Here is a 16,193-nt window from a genome sequence, read left to right as displayed (position 1 = left end):
AAGCAATCACCATAATTGTGTGTCAGCAGTGAGAGAGTAATTAACTGCCCAGGAGGGCAAGAGGGGTTAGAAGTGTCTCCAGTTAGAGGGGTAGTGTTTTCAATGGGGTTTGAAGTATTTGGCATAGAAGAGGAAACTGCTTCTTGTAGATCACTTAGTGGTGGAGGAGCTGTGATAATTCTGAGGTCAGAGAAGATAGTTTTTTTTTCATTCATGGGATGTGGGCGTCGCTGGAAACGCCAGCATTTATTGCCCATCCTTAATTGCCCTTGAGAAGGTGGTGGTGAGCCGCCTTCTTGAACCGCTGCAGTCCGTGTGGTGAAGGTTCACCCACAGTGCTGTTAGGAAGGGAGTTCCAGGATTTTGACCCAGTGACGATGAAGGAACGGCGATATATTTCAAAGTTGGGATGACGTGTGACTTGGAGGGGAACGTGCAGGTGGTGTTGTTCCCATGTACCTGCTGCTCTTGTCCTTCTAGGTGATAGAGGTCATGGGTTTGGGAGGTGCTGTCGAAGAAGCCTTGGCGAGTTGTTGCAGTGCATCCTGTGGATGGTACACACTGCAGCCATTGTGCGGAGATAGTGGAGGGAGTGAATGTTTAGGGTGGTGGATGGGGTGCCAATCAAGCGGGCTGCTTTGTCCTGGATGGTGTAGAGCTTCTTGAGTGTTGTTGGGGCTGCACTCATCCAGGCAAGTGGAGAGTATTCCATCACACTCCTGACTTGTGTCTTGTTGATGGTGGAAAGGCTTTGGGGAGTCAGGAGGTGGGTCACTCGCTGCAGAATATCCAGCCTCTGACCTGCTCTTGTAGCCACAGTATTTATATGGCTGTTGAGGTCAAGAATGAACCTCAACATAGATGAAGCATTAAGGAGCTACCAAAGGCAATAGGTGGGCATCGTGGCTAAAAGCTGTCTAGGGAATTGAAATAAACAAGATTTTGATTGCAGCATTGAAGGGAACGGAGGAGATCTGGATCTTCTTCGGCTTCCACTCGGGTCCCTAGGTGGTGCCATAAGGCTGGACATTAGCTCTTCACCTCAATTTCTCATTTGGAAAACTGATTTCAATTTACTAACTCAAAACATTTGAATTTTGGCAGTTGGTGTGAAACTGTAGGGAAGTCTAGAACTTAAGTGACTTCACATCAACTGCAAATGGTGAAAGTCCATTTGTTTTCTAAAATCCCAAGTAGCCCACTGGATAATCTTTACGTTTTGAATGTTGAAGAGCTAAGCAGACATTTAGGTATTTGCTAACCTTAAAAATGTCACCTGGCATAGTGTAGCAGTTTTATGACTGGCCTGCTGAGAATTTGAATTCAGTTTTTTTTTAACAGTCTGTAAGTAAAAAGCTGGTTTTAGTAAAAGTGGCCATGAAGCTGTTGGATTGTCATTTTTTTCCAAAAAAAACCCAACTGGTTCACTGGTTCCTTACCCAGTCTGGGCCTATATGTGACTTCAGTCCCACACCGACCTGGTTGACTCTTAACTGCCCTCTGAAGTGGCCTCAGATGTATCAAACTGCTCCCCTTTCACCACAAGAATCGCAGCGGTTCGAGGAGTGGGTCCATCACCGCCTTCTCAGGGCGACAAGGGATAGGCAATAAGTGCCCCACGTCCAGAGAATGAATAAAAGTTCTGAGCACAAGTTTTAAGTATGTATGTCGAGAGCTATTCTTCTGCTGGAGTAGAAGTTCACCAGCTTTCTGCATTTTTGGACGGGGGGCCTTTTTATAGTTTTTCTCTTTTTTTCCCCCTAAAAACATCAAATGCTGCTGGTAAACCTCGCCCAACGGACTGCCATTGGTGTGTGAGCACGGAGTGCAGGATATCAGAGCTGGACTTGCTGCTCTGCTGCGTCCACACATGAACACTTCAGGGGGCCACTGGTTTGGAAATCTTCATTTTGTTTTTCATTCCTCCAGTTCACGTGTACCGAGGCCAGCTGTAAAGCCCTTAACTGCTGCCCCAGTTGAGACTGAGAATGGAGAATGGAGCATGGAATGTATTGGGGTACTTGCATTATAAAAGCGACCATTTTTAACGCATCAATAATGCATTTTGTCCACCTTCCTGTGAAGCTGTTGCAGAATAAATTGGATCTTGGGATTTCCAGAGATGACGCAATACACTTCAGACAGAAATACTAAATAAGTTTTGCCAAAGAGCTGTTGCAAATGAGAACTTATTTGATTATTGCTGACTGATTTGGCATCAGTGAGCATTTGAACTGTTGCTGAGATTCAAAGAAAACATTTGGCCCACTAACCGTGTAATAAGATGAGACGGATTTTAAACTGAACCAGAAATATGTGGAATTACTATTAATCAGCAAGTTCTCAGTTCTATGTCAATTGCACTTATGTTAAACTAACTTGAGTCAGTAATTTAACACAACCTTCAACCAAAGTTGGTGTGTTTTCATCCATCCAGTTAGTATCAGGAACTTGGATCTGTTCCACTCATCTCCTGTAATTCATAAATTGAAACTTTTTGACTGAGGGGGTGGGATGGGGGTTGGTATGTCTGTATGTATCCTCATTGAAGACATTTAGGAGATCTGTAACTTGGACTTACAAATTAAAGGTGACTTTTAGAGGGGGGCTTGATGGTGAAATAGGAAACTCAAACTTTTGTGGGGGTGCCAGTCTCGGATGTTTGTACTGTAAAGATGAAAAGTAATGACGATAGGACTATGCTGTGATGGTTGATCCTGGCTAGTGTGTCCAATGTGTATATAGGTGTCTGGGGGATTTGCTTTCATTTTCCATCATGATTTGATCCTTGTCATTTTTGGCCACAGCTTTGAGTTTGGCTATAACCATAAGTTTGAGATTTCCTTTTTTTAAAATCAACATAGCTAACTTTTGAGCAGCAGGTGAGTTGCTTGTTATATTGAGTTTGTGTGTCACTGTTACATTTGACCCTAAAGAACTGTAATTATGTTGGAAACTCAGTGTGTGCTCATGTTACTGAGAGGTGTCAGAGTTTTAATAGGCTGAGAGTGCAAGTTAAAATATTGCAGCATTAAATCTTCCTGTCATTGTGGAAGCTAATGCTTCATGTCGTGCTGCCAATTCTGTGTACAAAATAGATTCACTGCGATTGGATAACTATATTGTGTGGTGTCCTGAGCCATACAAAGTAGGAGGTTCCCTCAAACAGAGCCCCACTGGGAGTCTATGATTGACTTTGGTGTGGGAGGAGAGAAGAAAGAATCAGCCAGGGTTTCCACTCCTGACTTACAACCCTGTGATCTGCTGGAAACTGGACATTGGGTGAGAACAGATTAGTGATATTCCAGTCAAATGGGTAGTCTGTGCTTATCTTCTAGGCTCACGTACCAAGATGACACTCTTGGCAGGGTTCAGGAGTCAAGGTGCCTGATGTCCATAATCCCAGTGTAATTTAATGCCTTCAGTAAAGGAGTAAGGAATCTTACAACACCAGGTTATAGTCCAACTGTTTTATTTGAAAATCACAAGCTTTCGGAGGCTTTCTCCTTCGTCAGGTGAGTGGGAGAGGAGGGGACGTCTGTGCTTGAACACAGTGGCTGACACATGCACATGTGAGCTAAATATTATGGCTGAGGAGCTGTCCCACTGAGAAGCAGATGTGCAATCAGAACCATTCTACTCAGTACCCATACTGAGCATCATCACTCAGTAGAAATGCAATATTACTCCTGTAGCTAACAAAATTGCTTGTTCCATGGTCGGTTCCAATAAACGTGGCACAATATTGTTTTTTTTAAAACCAATTTTCTCCCTTCCCCTTTTCCTCCTAAAAGTGTTGACTTGTTGCTGAGTATGGTTTGCAGTGTATAGGATACTCTTTGTTTGTGAGCCCAGACTTTGTTTGCAGCCTATTCATGTTGCCTTCCTCCCTTACCCCCCCCCCCCCCCCCATCCCAATTTATTATGACTCTAAACCTTTTAAATGGTTGAGAACATCTTTGCTTGACTTTTTGCGGCGAGCTTAACCCATTGTTTGGTGGAATTCATCTTGGCTTTGTCCATCTTGTGTTGTATTTACGGTAACATTGTGTCCTTCAGTTTGTCAGTTCTCCATGGCGCTGCTGGAATTATCACAGAGCAGCCTCCTAATTTTCCTCTCTGGCTTTGTTTTTTTTCCCTTTCTGTTGTGGCTCCATCATCACCATCCTATCAGATTTCATTTTCTGCTATTCCCTGATGTGACTATAATGGCTCTGAATCACAGACTGTGTTTCTGCTAACACTGTTGCATTAACCTGTTCACCCGCCTTGGCTCGGCATTAGATGCCTCTTAAATTTAAAAAACAATTAAATCAATCCCAGCAGGGTGTGTGGTAGATAAAATGCGCACTGGGGTACATAGAATTTAACAGGATGCAAGAGAAAGTACACCTGTTCCCCTCCCTCTCCCCGGGGGCTCATATCAGAAAACAATCCAATGCCCCTGTTCAATTCTCCATGTCCCAGATGGGCCTGCTAGTGGAAGCACTGATGTGTGAAGCAGTTATTGTTGCTAACTTGTACTGCAGTTGTGATTTGGATTTCTTGCATGTGACTAGCAGTCAAGTATTCACCCCACGATATCTATCTTCTGTTTGAAAATTTGCTTCAGCGTGCTTTTTCAATTTCTGAGGTAGCTGGTTAATTTTTTTTTAATTGAAAACTTTGAGTGGAAAATTGGAATCAGACACACTTGATCCTTCAACTGCAGCTAAAAGTTTAATTTTCTGTTACTGTGAAAATGTGCTTTAAAGATTACAAATGCAGTTTTCAAGTGTGAATGTACTACTTTAACTTCCAATTTTGATTTTTTTTTTCTTAAAAGAACTATACCCTGCAGTGATGCAGATTGTGTGTGCAGTAGCCTAGGTGATATCTGTATATAAGCAGTATTAGGATTTAGACCGGGCTCAGGCATAATGAAAGATGCATCAAGCCACCTGCTACAAAAACTCCTGGATATAGACACTATATATAATGGTATTGTACCCAATGGAACAAGGGAAATAGATTGTGACACCGTGCAGTGCAACATAGATATATAGAGAACTCCAATTTATCAATAATACGCAGCAGGTGCAATTTTGGAGTACTTATGGCTGTTTTATCAGGAGTTAGTGTAGGGGTGCAATACTAAACTTGAACAGGCTCACAATTAGACTCCACTCCTTTAACCTGGGGACCTGGAGCTTGAAAGTACAGGTCCCCAGGAACTAATGCATATCTCCAAATCGCACCCATCTAAAAGTTGTCCAAGTCTACTTTTCACTGTACTCCCAAAGTGATGTACATCTGAAGAAACTATTCCTGGTTTCAGCAAAGAATTTGTGGTCCTTTTGGTCAAGATGAAATTCCCCAGATGTCTGGATGCAGGCAGATTGTGATAATAGCACTGAGGATCTTTATGGTGGTCTCTCTCTGTCTAGTGTGGCTGAACATGTCCAGAAAATGTAGTTCACCCACAACCCCTTCAAAATGTGTTACTGCCAGATTCCAGTGCTGGAGGAGCACAGGTGTATGATTGGAGCTCTTGGGTCCACAGAAATAAAAAGAAACAGGTGATGCAGCCCTCTAGTATCATCAGAGCCGAGGCGCTTTTTATCAGAGATTGATTGTAATTGATGTATTTGAGCCTAGCAGAAGTAGTTCCCCCTGCTCTGTGATATTTGCCTTTTTAAGGAATCCTAAAACATTGAACATCCCTCATAATATTTGGAAGAGCCACTTAAGACTATTGGCCTCCAATATACGGTTAGTTTTCAGTGCCTCTTCCAAAAGCAGTGGAAAGGGTGAGGCAAAAATTCCCTAGGAATTTACCAGGAATGAAGGGTTAGTTATGAAAGAGACGTGAGAAGTTGGAGCTTTTTTCATTAGAGGTGAGAAGGTTAAGGGGTGACGTGATGGCGCTCTTCAAGAAGTGATGGATTGTCAACCAGAGGGCACAAATTTAAAATAATCACCAAGAATTAAAGGGGAAAGCTGGAAAAAAACTTCTTTACCTGGAGGGTGTGGTTGAAATTCTCTGTCACATGTTGAAGTAGAGTCCATAAACTTTTAAAAAGAATTATTAGATAGATGTAAAAAGATTCTTAAAGTATATGGAGTGTGAGCAGGACAGTGGGATTAGGTGAGGTAGCTCATGGAGAAAAATATCGGCACAGCTTTGATTGGCCAAATGGCCTGTTCCTGTGCAGTAGCAGTCTATGCAGACCTTGTCTTTGCCAACTAAATAACCCCACAGCTGTACTGATATACTGCAAAAAGACATTCATTCATCTGCAAGGATTGGATAGGCTGGGGTTGTTTTCCTCGGAGCAGAGGAGGCTGAGGGGAGACTTGATTGAGGTGTACAAAATTATGAGGGGCCCAGATAGAGTGGACAGGAAGTACCTGTTTCCCCTAGCGGAGAGTTCAAGAACCAGAGGACATAGATTTAAGCTGATTGGTGGAAGGATTAGAGGGGACATGAGGGTGGTGGGTGTATGGAATTTGCTGCCCAAATTGGTGGTAGAGGCAGGGACCCTCAACTTTATTTTTAAAAAGTACTTGACCTGCACCTAATGTGCTGTAAGCTGCAGGGCTACGGACCGGGTGCTGGAAGGTGGGATTAGAATGGGCACCTGGTTGTTCTTCGAGCAGACGCGGACACGATGGGCCGAATGGCCCCCTTCTGTGCTGTATCTTTTCTGTGGTTCTATTTCCTATGATTAGGAGTGACCATTGTTAGCCAGGCTTCCTAGATTCCTAGAGAGAGGCACTCGTGTATCGTGGTGGGGAGGGAGATATAGCACTGGTCCTGTTGGGAGCTGAGTGAGTGTGGCAGCAGTCACAAAGTACAATGCAGCTGGTGCCTCATGAAGAAATTGGAAGATGAGGATCAGACTAAAACTGTGGAGGCTCAGTGCATCTATGACACAGTATATGCAAGTTCTAGCCATACTGTTCACTTTTTTGTTTTCTGTGTTTAGTTCCTTTAATTGACAGAGGTTCTGCTTTTGAGGCAAAATGCTGTCTGTTGAGGAAAAGCCTGCTAACCTGGGCCAATTCTGTGCGTATCCTGCTTGGAGTTCTGAGTAACGAGCTGCTAGAAGCAGATCATCTACCCTTAATTTTTTTTTAAAACCTTTGTCTAGGAATCCAGGGAAACTGTAACCATGAATAACTCGCTGGATAACACTATGTCATTTGAGGAGTACATTCGGTTGAAAGCACGCACTATCCCCCAACACAGAATGAAGGAGTTCCTGGAGTCACTGACAGCAAAAGGATCTGAAGCCCTGCAGGAATTCCAGCAGACCACCACGACTGTGTACCAGCAGGGCGGAAACTGTATCTACACAGACAGCACCGAGGTGGCTGGGTCCTTGCTTGAGCTTGCGTGTCCTGTAACATCGACTGTACAACAACAGGAGCAGCAGATCCAGCAACAGGCACAGCACATCCAGGTATGGGCTCAGAATGTACGTGTCTAACTGCAGAGGTTTGGATAAGTGGCATGTCCAGAATTTCATGTCTAAGTTTAAATTTGGGATTTCAGAGTGGGAGATTGTGGGTGAGATTTAAAAATGAATAGCACTAAAATGACTGCTGCAGGCCAGGCTCAAGAACATGTGTTAGAACATGTGTTTTGGGATTTGCAGCTGAGAAGGTGTTGTCGGCGTACATGTGGAAGCTAACCCAACATCTGCAGATGATGTCGCCAAGCAACAGCATGTAGATGAGGAAAGGGGTGGAACGATAGATCCTTTGGGGGGGAACTCCAGAGGTAACACTGTGCGAACGGGAAGAGAAGCCATTGCTGGTGATTCTCTGCCTACGACTGGTTAGGTAAGAGTTAAACCAAGCAAGGGCAGTCCCACTGAAATGGACGACAGCAGAGAGGCATTGGAGGAGAATGGTGTGGTCGACCGTGTCAAAGGCTGCAGACAGGTCGAGGAGGGATAATGCAACGTGGTCACAGTCAAGGAGGATGTCATTTGTAACTTTGGTTCAGTGCTATGTGGAAACCTGATATGGAGAGATTCAAGCATGGAGTTGCATGAGAAATGGGTACGGATTTGGGAGGCGACAACACTTTCAAGAACTTAGGAGAGGAAAGGGAGGTTGGCGATGGGCAGGTAGTTTGTGAAGACTGAGAGATGACAGGTAGTTTTTTGAGGAGGGGGTTGATGGCTGTTTTCAAAGTGAGGGACAGTACCTGAAGAGTGGGAACCATTTACAATGTCTGGTCGCATGGGGGCCAGGAAGGCAAGTTGGATTCTCAACAGTTTAGTGGGAATGAGGTCAAGGGAGTAGGAGGTGACTTCCTTGGACAAGATCTGCTCTGAGACATAATGTGGAGAGATGGAGGAGAAACTTGAGCAAGACCGGTTTAGGGCGAAACGGGGAGCTATGGGGGCAGATCGTCTCCATCTTAGCGGCAAAGATGTCCGTAAGCTTCTCACTTGGTGGGGGGAGCAGGAATGAGGGGTTTCAGAGAAGGTTGGCAATGGAGAAAATAAGCCAGGGGTTACCTTTCATCTCCAGGATGATCCTGGATTAGTGTGTGATTTTGACAGAGGATAGAGCAGCCTCATAATGCATGATGTGATCCAGCTACATCTGGTGGTGAATGACTAAACCAGTTGTGTGCCAGATAGGTTCATGTCTGCGCCCCATGGACTTCAGGGACTGAAGATGGGGAACCGCACTGGGATGATTGGCCGGTATGGGAGAGAGTGAAGGTTTTACTGGGGGCAAGGGCATCAAAAGTGGACATGAGGGAGTGGTTAAACAGATCGATAGCTGCAGAAGTGTATTGTAGTGAAATGGAGGGCCCAGGGCTGGGCAGCCTACTATCACTGGCACTAACTCTTGTTTTTACAAATCATTTAAATGTTAGTCACTTTCTTCTTCATGACGGCGACAGTACTTGGCTTCAGTATGGTCTCGGTCGTGGAAATAATGAATTCGTACTTCAGCTCCTCCGCCTTGCACAGCTATATTTCTCTGCTATGTTTTGACTTAATAAATTTCAGTAACTATGTTGACATGTTGCCTGCTACCATGCTTCTAAAGAGGTGGCTTCCAGCCTGAGGTTTTACAACGTGTAAGTGGCCAAATGATTCCTAGCCACTGTGATGGATGTTTAGAAAATGACTGGTCTTGATCAAGCAGTTCAAGCATTCATTTTATGCCTTGCTGAAGTGGTCGAAAAGGGAGGTTTTGTACCTGATTTTAGGAACGAAAGAGCTTTCATTAGGATTGTGCCTTCCATGTCCCCAGGATTTCTGTTGTATAGTAAATGAGTAACTCTTGAAGGCAGTCGCAGTAATGTAGGTAATTTATACTCAACAAGGCCCAACAAACAGCAAGTAAATGAATGACCAGATAATCTGATTTTGGTGGTGTTGGTTGAGCAATGAATGATGGCCAGGACAATGGAGAACTCCCTGCTGCTCTTCAAATAGTGCTGTGAGGTCTCTTGCATCCATCTGAAAATTGCAGATCGCCATGCTTTAACAGTTCAGCCGAAAGAGGGCACTTGGAACAGTGCATCACTCCTTCAATACTGCGCTGAATTGTCGGCCTAGATTATATCCGCCGGTCATAGAGTGGGTTGAATCCACGATCATTTGACTTGTGTGATCTTGCTACCATATGAGCCAAGCTGACCCTTTCTATTAGATGAAACCAGGTCCTATCTACTGGTGATAGAGTTGCACTGTCTAAAACTCCTGGTCCACCAGCATGGGGTTGTTCTTCTTAGAACCAGAGAAAGTTAAGGGAAGATTTGATAGAGATGTTCAAAATCATGAACAGTTTTGATAGTTTTGTGATGAGGTAACAGAGAGGGTAGATGAGGGCCATGCAGTTGATGTGTATATGGACTTTCAAAAGGCGTTTGATAAAGTGCCGCATGGTAGGCTTATTATCAAGATGGCAGACCATGGAATAAAGTGGGCAGTAGCAACATGGGTACAGAATTGGCTAAGGGACAGGAAACAGTAGTGGTGAATGGTTGGTTGTTTTTCAGACTGGAGGGAGGTGTACAGTGGTGTTCCCCAGGGATCGGTGCTGGGACCACTACTTTTCTTGATATATATTAATGACTTGGACTTGGGTGTACAGGGCACAATTTCAGAATTTGCAGATGACACAAAACTTGGAAGGGTAGAAAACAGTGAGGAGGATAGTGATAGACTTCAAGAGGATATAGACAGGCTGGTGGCACGGGTGGACACGTGGCAGATGAAATTTAATGCAGAAAAATGTGAAGTGATACATTTCGGTAGGAAGAATGAGGAGAGGCAATATAAACTAGAGGGCACAACTCTAAAAGGAGTACAGGAACAGAGAGATCTGGGGTATATGTGTACAAATCGTTGAAAGTGGCAGGGCAGGTTGAGAAAAGCAGGTTAAAAAGGCATATGGGATCCTGGGCTTTATAAATAGAGGCATAGAGTATGGAAGTCAAGATGAATCTTTATAAAACACTGATTCGGCCACAACTGGAGTATTGTGTCCAGTTCTGGACACCGCACTTCAGGAAAGATGTCAAGGCCTTAGAAAAGGTGCAGAAGAGATTGACTAGAATGATTCCAGGGATGAGGGACTTTAGTTATGTGGATAGACTGGAGAAGCTGGGATTGTTCTCCTTGGAACAGAGATGGTTGAGAGGAGATTTGATCGAGGTATTCAAAGTCATGAAGGGTCTAGACAGAGTAGATAGAGAGAAACTGTTCCCATTGGTGGAAGGTTCAAGAACCAGAGGGCATAGATTTAAGGTGATTGGTTCTTTTGCCAAAGGTGACATGAGGAAAAACCTTTTTACACAGCGAGTGGTTATGATCTGGAATGCACTGCCTGAGGGGGTGGTGGAGGCAGATTCAATCATGGCCTTCAAAAGGGAATTGGATAAGTACTTGAAAGGAAAAAATTTGCAGAGCTACGGGGCAAGGGCAGGGAAGTGGGACTAGCTGATAGAGCCGGCGTGGACTCGACAGGCCGAATGGCCTTCCTACTCTGAGAGTAGGAAGAAGGCCATTAAATTTCATTTTTTTTTCACATCGTTCACCTGACGAAGGAGGAAGCCTCCGAAAGCTTGTGAATTTAAAATAAAATTGCTGGACTATAACTTGGTGTTGTAAAATTGTTTACTCTGATAGAGTAAATAAGGAGAAACTGTTTCCAGTGGCAGAAGGGTCAGTAACCAGAGGACACAGATTTAAGGTGATTGACAAAAGAACCAGAGGTGACATGAAACATTTTTTTTATATGCAGCGAATTGTAATGATCTGGAATGCACTGCCTGAAAGGGTAGTTTGAGCAGATTCAATAATAACTTTACAAAGGGAATTAGATACATTTATAGGGCTATGGGAAAAGAGCAGGGGACTGGGACTAATTGGATAGGTCTTTGAAAGATCCAGCAGAGGCACGATGGGCCGAATGGCTGCCTCCTGTGCTCATAGAGTTATACAGCACGGATAGAGGCCCTTCGGCCCATCGTGTCCGCGCCGGCCATCAGCCCTGTCTACTCTAATCCCATATTCCAGCATTTGGTCCGTAGCCTTGTATGCTATGGCATTTCAAGTGCTCATCCAAATGCTTCTTGAATGTTGTGAGGATTCCTGCCTCCACAACCCTTTCAGGCAGTGAGTTCCAGACTCCAACCACCCTCTGGGTGAAAAAGTTCTTTCTCAAATCCCCTCTAAACCTCCCGCCTTTTACCTTGAATCTATGTCCCCTTGTTATAGAACCCTCAACGAAGGGAAAAAGCTCCTTAGTATCCATCCTATCTGTGCCCCTCATAATTTTGTACACCTCAATCATGTCCCCCCTCAGCCTCCTCTGCTCCAAGGAAAACAAACCCAATCTTCCCAGTCTCTCTTCATAGCTGAAGCGCTCCAGCCCTGGTAACATCCTGGTGAATCTCCTCTGCACCCTCTCCAAAGCGATCACATCCTTCCTGTAGTGTGGCGACCAGAACTGCACACAGTACTCCAGCTGTGGCCTAACCAGTGTTTTATACAGCTCCATCATAACCTCCTTGCTCTTATATTCTATGCCTCGGCTAATAAAGGCAAGTATCCCATATGCCTTCTTTACCACCTTATCTACCTGTTCCGCCGCCTTCAGGGATCTGTGAACTTGCACACCAAGATCCCCCTGACCCTCTGTCTTGCCTAGGGTCCTCCCATTCATTGTGTATTCCCTTGCCTTGTTAGTCCCTCCAAAGTGCATCACCTCGCACTTTTCCGGGTTAAATTCCATTTGCCACTGTTCCGCCCATCTGACCAACCCATCTATATCGTCCTGCAGACTGAGGCTATCCCCCTCGCTATTTACCACCCTACCAATCTTTGTATCATCAGCGAACTTACTGATCATACCTTTTACATTCATATCCAAGTCATTAATGTAGACCACAAACAGCAAGGGACCCAGCACCGATCCCTGTGGTACCCCACTGGCCACAGGCTTCCAGTCACAAAAACAACCTTCGACCATCACCCTCTGCCTTCTGCCACTAAGCCAGTTTTGTATCCAAAGTGCCAAGGCACCCTGGATTCCATGGGCTCGTACCTTCTTGACCAGTCTCCTGTGGGGGACTTGATCGAAGGCTGTACCTACTATGATGTGCTTGGGGTGAAAAATTCTTACATTTCTGGAATTGAGACAGGTTGGTAATAAATTGGAATCATTCTTTGTGCATATCTCATAATTACATGTTAACAAAGGCTAATAGCGTTTCTATTTGACTTGAGGTTTTGGAAAATGTTATTTATATAATTAAGATTCACAGTATAGTTTTAAGAAAAATAACCAATTTAAACTTAATGTGCTTTAAAATTCTGAAATATTTCAGAGCAGAAAAGGAGAGGATCTTTTGAAGTATACTTGTCAGTTGGGACAATAAGAGAGTGGAAAAAAAATTCTGGAGGAAAATGGTTGCAAGTAGTTGGCAGCTTTTCTTTTTACATTTCTTGTAATCCCAGTGGCCAGCCTTTCATGGGTCTTCCCTTATTGTGAGATGTACAACTGCTGCTGTTAGAAGAATTAACTGCTGGTCCTGGTGCACCACTAGTACAATGTGCCAGGAGTAATGGTTTTCAGTTTTACAGACAGTAAAGGGAATATTTAGTATGTTAAATTACATTTTGATGTTTATTGAGGTCAAGAATTCACAAATACAAAATTATTCTAAAAATATAAATGGAAAGCAGTAACTAAGCACTCTGGTTCTCAGAACTGAAGATACCTTGAATATTTAGAGAAATATATGGTGATTGATTTTGTGGCTTTCCCCAAATCTGCCGTCATCACCCCATTCCTCAAAAAACCCACTCTTGGCCCCTCTGTCCTTGCAAACTAAGACCCCATCTCCAACCTCCCTTTCTTCTCCAAAGTCCTTGAATGTGTTGTCGCCTCCCAAATCTTTGCCTATCTTTCCCGCAACTCCATGTTTGAACCCCTCCAATCAGGTTTCCGCCCCTGCCACAGTACTGAAACGGCCCTTATCAAAGTCACATGACATCCTCTGTGACTGTGATGGTGAACTATTCCTCCTCGTCCTTTGTGATCTGTCTGCAGCCTTTGACACAGTTGACCACACGTTCCTCCTCTATCGCCCAGCTGGGTGGGACTGCGCTCGTTAGGTTCCATTCTTATCTATCCAGTGGTAGTCAGAGAATCGCCTTCAATGGCTTCTCTTCCCATTTCTGTGTCGTTAACCTAGAGTCCCCCAAAGAGCTATCGTTGGCCCCCTCCTATTTCTCATCTACATGCTGCCCCTCGGCGACATCATCCGAAAACACATCAGGTTCCGCATGTATGCTGACAACACCCAACACGCCACCTCCCCCGACCCCTTCACTGTCTCTGATTTGTCACACTGCTTGTCCCTCATCCGGTATTCGATGAGCAGAAATTTCCTCCAACTAAATATTGGAAAGACCGAAGCCGTTGTCTTCAGTCCCCGCTACAAACTCCATCCCTCTCCCTGGCTGAGACTGAACCAGACCATTCGCAACCTTGGCATCCTACTTGACCCAGAGATGAGCTTCTGACCATATATCTGCTCCATCACCAAAACCATCTATGTCCACCTCCATAACATCGCCCATCTCTGCCCCTGCCTCAACTCATCTGCAGCTGAAACCCTCATCCATGTTACCTCTAGACCCAATGCTCTTCTGGCCGGCTTCCCATCTTCTATCCTCCGTAAACTTGAGCTCATTCGAAACTCTGCTGTCTGTATCCTAACTCGCACCAAGTCCCGTTCACCCATCCCTCCTTGTGCTCACTGCCCTACATTGGCTCCCAGTCCTGGAACACCTTGATTTTTAAAATTCTCAGCCTTGTTTTCAAATCCTTCCATGGCCCCGCCCCTCCCTATCTCTGTAACCTCCTCCAGCCCTACAACCCTCAGATCTCTGCACTCCTCCAATTCTGGCCTCTTGCACATCCCCGATTTTCACCGGTTCACCATTTGCAGCCGTGCCTTCAGCTGCCTAGTCCTAAAGTACTGGAATTCCCTCCGTAAACCTCTCCGATGCTGTACACGTTTCTCCTTAAAACCTACCTCTTTGATCAAGCTTTTAGTCACTTGTCCTAATATCTCTTTATGTTGCTCGGTGTCAAATTTTGCCTGATTACGCTCCTGTGAAGCGCCTTGGGACATTTTACTACATTAAAGACTCTCCAAAAATGTAAGTTGTTGTGGTTGTACACACCAGAAAGTCCCAATTTCGATTCCCAGTCTCTACTAATTAGCTGGTGTCAATTGGGTTAGTGGAATGGATACTGCAATTTGGCCGTGGCACCATGGACTAGGGAGCAGAGAATTGACTCTGGTTTTTGTTGTGATTGTTATCTTGTGACCATTGAGTGGGAATTTGATATGCTGAATTAGGAATTGGTTCCAATCCCACAGCCAAAAAGGGTGCAGTTCAGCCTGGAGGCATGTTACCAGCGGTGTTCCCCAGGGAACTGTCCTAAGCCCTCTACTCTTCACATTTTAATTAATGACCTGGACAGTGGTGGTGGGAATATGGTCAGTACGTTTGCACATGAGCGCAATCTAATGCAAAAAGGGGAAAGGGTCATACAATGGCAAATGGTATTTAACCCAGATAAATGTAGTGTCATGCCTGTCAGTAGGACCAACACAGAATACGCTTATCGTCACTTACTGAAAGCGGTTGAGAGAGAAACAGATCTAGGTGTTATTATGCATAGATGCACATCTGTTGGGGAATTACTAGAGTCTATAATTAAGGATAGAATGACTGAACAATTTTTAGCTGATCAGAGAGGCAGCATGAATTTGTAAAGGGTAGGTCATGCCTGAAGAACCTGACTGAATTTTTTGAAGAGGTGACTAAAGCAATGGACGGGGGAATGGCTGTTGGTTTATATGGACTTCCAGAAGGCATTCAATAAAGTCCCTCATAAGAGACTGTTAGCTAAAGTTGAAGCTCATGGAGTTGAGGGCAAATTATTGACCTGGTTAGGAAATTGGCTGAGCGGCAGGAGACAGAGAGTAGGGATAATGGGTGGGTACTCAAATTGGTAGGGTGTGACTAGTGGAGTCCCACAGGGATCAGTGTTGGGGCCTCAACTATTCACTGTATTTATTAACGACTTAGATGACTGGATAGAGAGCCACATATCCAAGTTTGCCAATGACACAAAGATATGCAGCATTGTAAACAGTGTAGATGGATGCATAACATTAGAGATATTAATAGATTAAGTGACTGGACAAAACTGTGGCAGATGGATTTCAGTGTAGGCAAGTGTGAGGTCATCCACTTTGGACCTAAAAAAGATAGATCAGAGTACTTTCTAAATGGTGAAAAGCTCGAAACAGTGGAGGTCCAAAGAGACTTAGGGGTCCATGTACGTAGATCATTAAAATGTCATGGATTGGTACAGAAAATAATCAAAAAGGCTAATGGGATGCTGGCCTTTATATCTAGAGGACTAGAATACAAGGGGGTAGAAGTTATACTACAGTTAGACCACACCTGGAGTACTGTGTTCAGTTCTGGGCACCGCACCTTAGGAAGGATATATTGGTCTTGGAGGGAGTGTAGCGTAGATTTACTATAATAATGCCTGGACTCCAAGGGTTAAATTATGAGGCGAGATTACACAAACTAGGGTTGTATTCCCTGGAATTTAGAAGATTATGGGGGGATTTGATC

The 16,193-nt window shown here is 44.4% G+C and overlaps 1 protein-coding gene across 4 annotated transcripts in view; it reads left to right on the top strand.

Moving 5' to 3' along the window:
* Nucleotides 1–16,193, top strand: part of LOC137333960 (transcriptional regulator QRICH1-like) — a 60,464-nt gene that overhangs the window by 3,356 nt on the left and 40,915 nt on the right. For all 4 annotated transcript variants that reach the window (XM_067998330.1, XM_067998328.1, XM_067998331.1 and 1 more), the window contains one exon: nt 7,134–7,445. In XM_067998330.1, the coding sequence (XP_067854431.1) occupies nt 7,155–7,445 (291 nt within the window). In that variant the 5' untranslated portion in view covers nt 7,134–7,154. The remainder of the gene's footprint in view (nt 1–7,133; nt 7,446–16,193) is intronic.

This window comes from Heptranchias perlo, chromosome 17 (genome assembly GCF_035084215.1).
Source record: "Heptranchias perlo isolate sHepPer1 chromosome 17, sHepPer1.hap1, whole genome shotgun sequence".
NCBI classification, from domain to species: Eukaryota; Metazoa; Chordata; class Chondrichthyes; order Hexanchiformes; family Hexanchidae; genus Heptranchias; species Heptranchias perlo.
Note: the sequence above shows the minus strand (reverse complement) of the source record. Positions and strands in the feature narration are given on the sequence as shown.